General features: G+C 37.7%; 2 protein-coding genes and 1 non-coding gene across 5 annotated transcripts; 1 reads left to right on the top strand and 2 right to left on the bottom strand.

Moving 5' to 3' along the window:
* Positions 1-1,027: 1,027 nt before the first annotated feature.
* LOC140782416 (cytosolic endo-beta-N-acetylglucosaminidase 1) lies at positions 1,028-8,530 on the bottom strand. 3 transcript variants are annotated; one of them, XM_073128967.1, is made up of 12 exons: positions 7,943-8,476; positions 7,659-7,796; positions 7,500-7,564; positions 7,286-7,395; positions 7,055-7,166; positions 6,872-6,979; positions 5,770-5,882; positions 4,621-4,702; positions 3,888-3,968; positions 3,482-3,537; positions 3,160-3,295; positions 1,028-1,925 (listed from the first exon to the last, which is right to left on the bottom strand). In XM_073128967.1, exons 3-12 carry the CDS (start codon positions 7,518-7,520, stop codon positions 1,182-1,184), a joined length of 1,563 nt encoding a protein of 520 aa, XP_072985068.1. In that variant the 5' UTR covers positions 7,521-7,564; positions 7,659-7,796; positions 7,943-8,476; the 3' UTR covers positions 1,028-1,181. The 3 variants fall into 3 exon arrangements, with proteins under 3 accessions (XP_072985068.1, XP_072985066.1, XP_072985067.1); XM_073128965.1 differs by lacking the exon at positions 7,500-7,564 and having other exon boundaries at positions 7,943-8,530; XM_073128966.1 differs by lacking the exon at positions 7,500-7,564 and having other exon boundaries at positions 7,659-7,774; positions 7,943-8,497.
* On the top strand, positions 8,510-8,581 carry TRNAP-AGG (transfer RNA proline (anticodon AGG)). The gene has a single exon. It is a non-coding gene; the product is annotated as a tRNA-Pro (tRNA).
* An 849-nt stretch (positions 8,582-9,430) lies between these two features.
* LOC140781273 (LOB domain-containing protein 12-like) lies at positions 9,431-10,269 on the bottom strand. The gene is made up of 2 exons (XM_073127196.1): positions 10,013-10,269; positions 9,431-9,855 (listed from the first exon to the last, which is right to left on the bottom strand). The coding sequence occupies exons 1-2, from the start codon at positions 10,166-10,168 to the stop codon at positions 9,484-9,486; spliced, it is 528 nt and encodes a 175-aa protein (XP_072983297.1). The 5' UTR covers positions 10,169-10,269; the 3' UTR covers positions 9,431-9,483.

Genomic DNA, 10,269 nt, shown 5'->3' with positions numbered 1-10,269 from the left:
GTGGCAGGGAAAGGCGGTTAGGAGGAAAAGGATTCTCTACGTGCCAAGATGCACGTAGTATCCTCCGTGCTATAACGATACTGAATCTTATGCCTGTCAGAGCCTGCCACGTACAGAAAACCCCTCGTTCTTTTTCTTTTTATTACATTTCACATATAACCCATATAGTCTGTAGAATTTGTGTTTCACACCCAATATTATCAATAGAAACGAACTCAGAGGTGTATTTTGAAAAAGTTTCTGAATAAAATTAAAAATACAGGAGTCGAAAATGTAAGATGTGGGGTGTAAATCGGCGGAAGAAATTTAAAACGTTAAAGTTTTCTTATTAATATAACAATGAAATCAGTTTATTAATTCTTTGTGAGCCTTGATCGCTAATCTTTGCTAATGCACTAACCACAGTGCAGTAGCATATCCATATTCTCACTAAATCCATCACTCCTTGTATTCCTTCAGCTATGTATCTACCGTTGTCTTCCACACGTTGCTATGGAACAAAGAAGACTTTGTTATGAGAGGTCGCATTCCTCTCCCTTCTTCCTTCAATATGCACGGCATAATTTCGTAAGTGAATGGATGGTGTGATCCCCATTAGAGGAAGTAGCTCTCACGTCTCCTCTATTCATCCTAACCTATCACAACTTTTGTTTTGATCACTGTCCTCTTTGTCCATTTCATGAATGACGACATCGTTCACTAGTCACGTCGTCTTCCACGTCTTATCTAAGATCACTGAACTCTCTCTCTCTCTCTCTATATATATATTTTTTAAATATATCTTTACAAGTTTCACATTAATTGTTTATGTTATGTGTCTTGTAATGGCAAAAGCAACGAGAATGTCCACAATGTCCAAGCCCTATTTTATCCATGCTTTAAGAAAGTTGACGAAATTTTATCCATCCTACCTACCACAACTCCATGCTACTATCGTCTCATTCTACCATAACACCTATGCGATAGAGGAGATATTAATTCTGTATATCTTATAGCTTTTACAAATTGGAATAACTGAAGTGATAAATTTTTCGAAAAAGAATATGAGGTGCTGATTATTCTGAGAATAATGATACAGATACAGGAATTATTCGTACACATTCTCTCTCCCGTATCTCTCTTTTCTTTTTCTTTTTATTTTACAGAAATAGATTACAGGATGACAATAACCTTAATTGCCTTCAGAGAGTCAATATAAATGTTGGAGACTTTTGGAGTTCCTGGCAACTTCCATCAGGTCCACACACTTGAATGATAAACTTGAGAGCCGTAACTTCGTTAGGAACATCTAAGTCAGATACATAAAAGGCTTCAACTCTAGCAACTCCAAGATAACTTCTGCTGATAATATCTTCTGTATCAGGAGCTGCTATTTGCTTTTCGACATAGATATTGTACTTCACAAAAGCTATTGTATATTCCACCTCTAGCTGCCAGACAAGTTTAAGACTAATACTTTTAGTGCCGTGGGAACCTTGAGCCCATAAAATGTGCTGACCTTCAGTGAACCATGCATGCGCTGGAGGGAACTTCATGTCCTGCTCAGAAGTTCGTATACATATATGACCAAGTGATGCACAGTAGGGAGAATATTCATCTGTAACCGTTGGTTGCTCAAAGGTTGTGCTTTTCACCACTGCTGGTCTGGTTATGCCATTAGTCCTCTTCGAGATACAAATAATACTAATGCCAGTTAGTGTATGATCATTCAATTGGAAACTAGCTTTGTAAAGAACCCACGATTTATCAGCCAAAACTTCTGCCTTACTCTTTTCAGCTTGAATGATTTTGTTATATTTATTTTCCAACTCCTTACCAAAGGATAACAATTGAGCATCATTTGCAATAAGAGCATGTGTTTTGCCAGCAGTTTCAGATAACAATTCAAGACACAATCCTAGGACAGAATCTCCATCTGCTTTTACCTGCATGGGCATCAGACGAAAATGTTATATTGTCTCTGTTTGAAGAATTTTATATGCAAAGAATTCAATTCGCTGAATGGAACTTCACCTAAGCATGAAAGGCAAAAGATATGAAAGACCGACAATAGTAGTTCTCGAGGTGTACCACAAATGGACACAGCCAGGTTAAACCTTTTATCAAAGCTTTAACATGAAGTTTATAGTCCAAATCTATACATTAAAAAAAGAAACTCTCTACATATATAAAATTAGGATGGAGTCGAATGACTTAAGAGTGTAGATGGCACAACTAACATTCCTTTGCCTAGTAAGCACATCACACAATGGGACATCTAAATAGATGACAAGTATTGTTCACTTGATCTATAGCTTCTAGAATACCCAAGAAATGTTAAACTTAACTGGATATGTCCCATCCATGCATCAAACAGATGGTTTCTCGCAATATTCTAATGGTCAACAAAAGAATCCTCTTGATTTATGCTTGGTGAAACTAAATTATTTGCATTTTGGCATGCAACTAAAGCTTTGTGAAAGGTATGGATATGGACTAGATGTTTGATTAGTTGCCCTTCAGGAACATTGTAATTATAGTTTAGCCAGCACGGAGGCTCGACTTGGGAATTGTGCGAATAGAGGGCTTGAATCACCTTCTTGCTACAATCTGGAGTATATATAAAATTATAAATTATCCTGAAAAACTAAGAACTGTAACATAACCTTTTGACATATGAGTAGAAAAACTAAGTTGCGCTTCTATAGGAAGATCAATGACAATAAGTGATGATTGCTCGTCAATCTTGATAACAACTCTGATTCACACAATAGTTATTACATAATGTTCCTCTGCAGATATACGACATTTACCTATGCATCAAATTATCCCAGATGAAGTTTAATTATTACGACGGAATGCAATAAACTTGAAAATATGGATGCTTCCAAAAGATGTGATTTTCCGACTGCAGCACAAACTTGTTATAACTTATAATATGTTCTTCGTGTTTGGATAATTAACTTGTGTACATCTACATATCTGTTTCTTTGGTCCATACAGTGATGCTTTTAACTTCAAATAAAAAATGATTCGACATTGGAGAAGTATAACAAGTCAATTCCACTGTCAAACTGAATCTTTATCATCTTCCTGTATTATCAGGTGGCTCTAACTAAATTATGTTAGTTAGACAAATATATTAATTAAAATCTTCTCAAAAAACAGGAGGATGCTTACAGAGTACAAAATGTGCACAGGTGTGTTTTCTAAAGGAAGTCTTCCATTAAAAAGCCGTGTTGAGAAAGAAGCGTCATGCTGAAGACTTCCTTTGACTGTGATGTTTCCCCCTCCACTATATGGTGTGTCTTTGAAACTACCAATTGCAATGCATAGTTTAGTTAAAAGCATCATGAAGCTGAACAGAGCAGGCATATGTTTGCCAGTTTTAGATCTTGAGCATTCAGTACAGGGTCAGAAACTCAAAACAAATCAAAGATCATTCTTTAAAAACTCAAGGAATAATTCACTATAAGGCACAGCCAACTAGACAATGACTTACTTGATGAAAATTTCCATACCCGTGCAAATACTATCAGTGGAATAATCAAGGACAGGCTGTGACAAAAAGTTCATGAGAAGATAAGAAGCCTTTCAATAATAAGACAAGGAATAAAACACTAGCTTAATCAGTAGTAGAGAAAAGGATAACATGATAAGAAGATATATAGTAACACTATTATATGATAATCTTCTCTTTAAATGAGAAAGGGGAGACATGTAAATTCTAAATGAATTCCTATTTTTCAAGCACACCAAGAAAATAAAAAGAATTGCATGCTCGGCGACCTATATCTTTACAGAAGAAATCTGCCATATTTTCAATTAATTATAAACATTTGAATGACAGAAAGTTATCATATGATGGCAACACAATTCCAATTGAGATCTGCATGACACCAGGATACCTGAAAACCTTGACAAGAGATGTTGCACCATGGATCATCAGCTACTTTTAAACCTTCAACTGAAAGCTGATAACCATGGCCCTGGAATAGATTCAAGGATTGAGAAATTATGATGCATTAACTGCCCGATAAAATGAACAAATAGAAGGTCTATGCGTTAGATGAAGAAATGCTGTAAATAATTGAAATATTCCATAAAGATTAACCATTAAGAGTAGATAAAGGAAATTGCTTGAGAACACTAGGAGAAATATTATTGATTAGCTATCTATAACATCTAAACAGTTATCCATCTGGTTGTTTCTATAAACAAAGACAAGTGAGAAAAAGATTAGGAGACACTTGGAAAAACAAACTCTAATATTGAATCTAAAAGATGAAAATACAACTAGATTTATCGATAAGAAAGTAAAATGAATGCATTATTTATGATTTAGCAATTAAAACACTATATCTAAGTAAAATGCACACAGAATTATCTTCATAACATCAATAACTAGCTCATTCTAGTCAGGCATCCTCACTAAGTATATGCCTTCATCAGAAAAATGTTAAACACCCTGATTTGTTAGTCTATCAAATAAAGTTGTCAGATTAAGGGATATATGTACAGGTTCAGAAACTATAAGCACATTTGTCAGAATATTTCATATAAAAAAAATCTTGTCAACTTGAATACAACAGCATATGTCAAAAATTGGAGCATTAAAGAGAACAAGAAAAAAAATGTCACCTGATCAAAGTTAGAGTAGAAAGGCAATAGTTTTGGATAGCTTTTTAGTATTCCCCATGATTGCTCAACAAGACCCCACCAACTGCACAATTCAAATCAAGGGCTTTGAAGATGCAAGTATTCACTCTACAGAGAGACTCGGTAAAAATGTGAGCACAGAGAAGAAATCCTATACAGATGTTGCTCAAGAATTCTGTCTCGAACCAGGCTTAGATAGTAGCCCTAGTCACTGATTTCTCCGTAAAACTATAAATTCCATGAAGATTGATTAGTAATTGGACAGAGAGTTTGCTATAGGACACCTATCATATTTGAAGATTGTATTGATGCAGAAAGCACACACAATAATTAAGTGGATATAGTGTTCTGTATTAAACAAAAAAGGAGGGGAAATAACAAGCCAGTTTTCGACTTGGTTTATGAAGATAAGAGACCTATTGTGATATTGCTGACTCACCACATAATCTTTTCCAGGCTTTAGTGTAATAGATCGGACTTTGGACTTTGTTTTTGACCCCTATATTGCTTGCCCACCTCTCTTTGAGTCATTAAATATGAGACGCTTTATCCAACAGTTATTTTGACTGTCAATTGATATTTTCATCGACTTAAAGTGAGCAATGTAATTATTAATCACTTTTTTCTCAAGTTTTTAAAATTTCTGGAATTAATATTGATTTCTCAAAATTTTATACTGAAGAATCTGACAGTTTGGCAATTAGAGTACCATCATCAGGGAAGTCATTCAGAGACTCCGGGAAAAACTAACCTTGGAGGGAAGGACAACAAAACTTAGATGTATTAAGATAGTCATTGCAAGAAACTCAAGAAAATAAGATCATTTGTTAAGTAAGCCTCATCCTAGTTTTACTGATCTATCAGCTTTCCATGTCCAAATGAAATCAGATCAAAATCATGCTAAACTTATTTGGAGAAATTAATGAGATTTTATAAGTTATAACTCTAAATAAAAAAGAATTAACAAGAAATCAAGTCAACATCCCGAAAGAATAAATCTGAAATTAGTTACATATTGTTTGCATTTCTGATAAAACTAACACAACAAAGTTCAGGACATGCATAGAAGTTGCTCATTAACAGATGATCCTATCTTCACAACATTAAGCTACAAGTAGTCAAGTACGTTACCGAGTTTGGGAAGACTGAAAATCAGCTTCTTGCTTCGTTTCATATACCCATCCAGGGGCAAATATGGCTGTTGAAACATCATCCTCTTTCAGTAAACGGAGGGCTGCATCTGTCTGGCAGAAATGAAACGGAGAAGAGATGATCCAGATATCAAATGACTTATGCTCAACTTGTTGTATAGCTACCAAGAAACTAGCCCCAACAATCACAAACACATGAAATCAACTTTGGTAACCAGTTCAATAGGGAAATTGGCTATAAAAGTAATCAGAATGAACGCAATATGCTTCCAATGTTAGTGTCTCAGACATCCTGCTACAACTTCTCATTAAGGTAATTCAATGAATCAATGAAACATTGCTGCAAGCACATTTTATAAAGGACTATTGCCCCCCTCCCCCAAGTACTGTAGCTTGTACCAGAAATTCTCATCTGCATTTTGGGAACCGTTAGCTGCATGGTTCCCAAAATCGACCGATCCCAAGTTGGATCAGCCGATCCATCCCAACCATCTCTCTAACTGTCTTCTTTTTAAATTTTAAATTTTTATCTTCATCTTTCACACACTCTCTTTCCACCTATGAACTTCACCGAACTTATTTAGTGAGCCCTTCCGGCTACTCCGTGCTCTAACAAACTCGAATGAGTTCTTTTCTTTCCCTCATTTTTTTATTGCTGCAAAAATCAGTGAAAAAAGAGATATATTTTCATCTCAATTCTGCAGCAGTAATTTACGCTCATAAATCACCAAATTTAGCTCAAAATTTTTTATTTAGTTTTTAGATTTCATGTCAGTAATTTTTATTTTTATTTTCTGAATTTTTTAAAAAGTTTATATATTTTAAAATAATATTTAAAATTTTATGTAATCAAAAAATAGTCCGATCCGATAAAGTCATTCAATATAACTGATATAGCAGACACATATCGTTTTTCTAGTGGTCAATCCTAACCCCAATACTGAATTTTAGAACTGTTGTATAATCCTACTCCGACCTTTAATGTTGGTACTTGAATAGAATAATTAACTTCAGCACTATGTCAAACTATTCCAAGAAAAGTACAAAGAAAACCATCAAGAAACCTTCATTATTTGACCTACATTCCATTGCCCACCACCAAAGGTGTTTCTGCCAAAAACATCAATCCCCATGTACACATCAAACTTCCGTTCACCAGCAACAGCAGCTGAAACTTTTGGGTAATTTTCCTGCAGAATCAAATTATTCAATTTAGAGGAGAAAAGAAAGTTTTTATTGGCATGAAAGAAAAAACTGCTACTCACCTTCCAGGTGTAATTGACAAAAATGCCATCACATAAATCAAAAAAAGGCTTGTTCCTGTCATTCAGTTGATCTTGCCAGTCAAGTTTACCATCAATAGTCACAGCATCATACCTGCAGGACAAAAACAATGGAATAAAGTATTAATGGACAAAGGAAGCAGAATACTGTTGATTAGACAGCCATTTCAGTTTTGATAGTTACGAAACAAAATGAATGATCTGATAGTTCACCAGATGACCAACGATCCAGGAACAGAGGAGTGCATAGTCTGCGATAGATGGTGTACAAACTCTTTCAAGTTATCAATTAGCTGAATGCCCAGTTTAACTTCCACATTGATCTGAAACACATTAAAGAACACAACGTAAGACAATTGAAGAACAATTCCTAAGATTTTCTTTCCAGAACCGGAAGCTGGATTAGAATAACTTCCAGCAGTTATACCTCTAAATAGTTTGGTCGCATCTCGGCTCTAAGTTAATGTGTGCTCAAAGTCTAATCTTATCGATCTTAAAGTTCAAAGTTTCGCAAGAGAGGACAAAATTCAGTCTTTTTTTCCACGTCGGCAGATTAAAAGTATATAATAACACCAGAAGAAATTACCAGCCAACCATCAAAACCCAAAGCAAGAGCCAACTCTGCCAACCTCTCAGCATACATTCTAGCAGAATCCTTTGTCGAAAACAATGTCTCGCAAGCTACTTTTCCTTCATCCCATTCTGTAATAAATGTTCCCAAAACCTTCATACCATGCACACGCAATCAATACGAAACAAAATAAGAAAACTTTGAATCTTTCAAGTTGCAACATATCAAGGCAAATTAGGTACAGGTACTCCTTGACCTCACAAAATCGATAGAACTCAAGAACACAGCCAAGAACGTACCTTTACTCCATGAGTATGCGCGGCATTGACCCAGCCCAGCGGCGGCAGGGTGACCAAATAATGCGAGAAGTAAACGAACACATCGATGAGATGCCAATGCCAAATGGCATAAGCATCGGGATTCGTCCCTCCTTGAACCCAGACATCATCTCGGTACCCGCCCATCATATCATGGCACACGAGAAGCCTCGGCCGCGAAGGGGGCTCAACGGCATCAGATGGTAGTGGGACCGAGGACCTATTGAAGGGGAAGTGAAAGGAATCGAAGTAGGATCTAGATTCTAAGGTTTGGAGATCGGTGATGGGGTAGGAGATGGGAATCGATGGCTTTGATGGGTCGAAGGGGGGTTCCCATGGCCTTCGGTCTTCTTCTTGGTTGGAATTGGGTTGGTTCTCGGTGGACATCGGAGGGAGGAGGAAGGAGATGAAGCGGAGGAGAGGATCGATGAGGAGGGATTTGATGGATTTAAGGGTTCTTCTAGGATTTTGGAAGGGGGAGAGGAGGAGGATGGAGATGAATGTGGAGTTGACCTCGGATATTCTCAATTGTTGAACAAGTCTTTGTGAGGGCATTTGGTCTAGTGGTATGATTCTCGCTTAGGGTGCGAGAGGTCCCGAGTTCAATTCTCGGAATGCCCCTTTATTTTTTATATGTTTTAAGGCCCAAGCCCAAAGCTATGCTTTCTACTTTCTTTCTTTGTACTAAACACACTCTCTCTCTCTCTCTCTCTCTCTCTTCTTAATCCAGAATAAACCCTTACTAAAGACAACTCACTTAAGATTAAATAATTTAAAATTTGTTAATAAGTGATCATCTTCGTGTCGATTCGAACTTAACTCTGTCCGTATCCAACAGGAATAAGACGCCACACCACCCATATCCACCATTAAATTCCATTAACCAATCTCTCTCCGCCCTCCTCCTCTGTCTCTAAAGACAACAAAGTGATCATGCAAACAGAGAGAGTGCCCCTCTAATAAAGTACTGCAACGTGAATAAGACGTGGCATAGCCATCACCTTCTATCATGTCCACAGCACGTGGGGCACATGACTGTGCAAAAAACTCCTCCTCCTGGCTGCGACACGTGTAGCATCAAACAGTTAAGTCGCACAGGAAGCACCCAAATCTCTCTCTCTCTCTCTCTCTTTCAATATATATATATATATATATATATATATATAAGTTGAATCAAGGATTAGGGAATCCTAAGTTGGAGTAGATAAGGTTTACATAAGTAAGAGAGGACATGTACATGTCTGTCTTCTCTTCTCTTCTCTTCTCCGCAACTACCACCATACCCATGTGTCCTCTTCTCCACAACTACCACCATACCCATGTGAAGGTGAAGACTACTATTGGAAGATTGAAGTTATCTTAAGAGAATCATCACATGGTATGGTAGCTAGTAGTGTCTGCAGTAAGTTGAAAATTTTCCTAACTTGCATGATTGGTTAATTGTTTGTTGTCGCAAATATGAGAAGGGAATTAACAACCATGCGTCGATCTAAATTAAATTCATCCAGTGGAAGAGTACAAGACTATGTCCAAAGCGACTCTCTCTTGAGAGGCTCTTGAGCCACATTGCTAGGGGAGACAAAGGTCATCATGGCAGTGAGGTTGTTGTTATGCATAAGGTCGTGATACGACTTGTGATCCCCATGATCGTCGCCCTCCAGTATTTGCTGAGTGTGATGGTGAGCAGACACTGAGCCTGAGGGAGGCTCCTGCTGCTGCATCTGGATGCAAAGGATCTCAGCCTGGGCCACTGCAAGTTGCATCTGGAGCTGAGACACCTGGCTCTCTAAGTAAGAGATGGCCCCCACGCAGCCGTACACCGGGTCCCTCATCCTCGCGTTCGCCTCGTAGACGAGGCTACTCACGGCGTCAGCTCTCTGGTTCACCGGCAGCTCCTGCCATTGATGCAAAAAAAAAAAAAAAAAAAAAAAACACATCAAGCAACAGAACAATGCGAACTAATAATCTTTCGTAATAAAAACTACTACTCCCGAGAGTACGTGGTAGGTAGGTAGCTATATATATATAGAGAGAGAAACACAGGTGCTGCACCTGCAACATCTTGCTAACATTGCTAGCGCCGAAGACCTTGTGAACGATGGCGAACTTGTGGGGGTCGTCGGAAGGGAAGAAGGGGGCAAAGATGCAGTCTTTGGTGCATCGCCTGCGAAGTAGCTTGCAGGAGGCGCATGGTGAGTTACCACCCATGTCCTATAATTAAGTGCACGCGAGGGAGCTAGAAAGGAGAAAGGTGCACTGGGGATAAGCTAAGTCTAACTAAGGCTGGCTATACTTCGCAAGCAGGACTT

This window comes from Typha latifolia, chromosome 2, assembly GCF_019914945.1.
Source record: "Typha latifolia isolate L0001 chromosome 2, TyphaL0001v2, whole genome shotgun sequence".
NCBI lineage: Eukaryota > Viridiplantae > Streptophyta > Magnoliopsida > Poales > Typhaceae > Typha > Typha latifolia.
The sequence above is the reverse complement of the archived record's forward strand: the minus strand, read 5'-3'. Positions and strand labels throughout refer to the sequence as shown.

Coding starts and splice junctions, on each gene's coding strand:
- LOC140782416 (XM_073128965.1), bottom strand. CDS start 8,515: ATGCCCTCACAAAGACTTGTTCAACAATTGAGAATATCCGAGGTCAAC. Junction 4,703..5,769: donor TTTCAGTCTTCCCAAACTCG/GTAACGTACTTG, acceptor TGAATTGTGCAG/TTGGTGGGGTCTTGTTGAGC. Junction 3,296..3,481: donor GGTATGGAAATTTTCATCAA/GTAAGTCATTGT, acceptor TGCAATTGGTAG/TTTCAAAGACACACCATATA.
- LOC140781273 (XM_073127196.1), bottom strand. CDS start 10,168: ATGGGTGGTAACTCACCATGCGCCTCCTGCAAGCTACTTCGCAGGCGA. Junction 9,856..10,012: donor ATGTTAGCAAGATGTTGCAG/GTGCAGCACCTG, acceptor CATCAATGGCAG/GAGCTGCCGGTGAACCAGAG.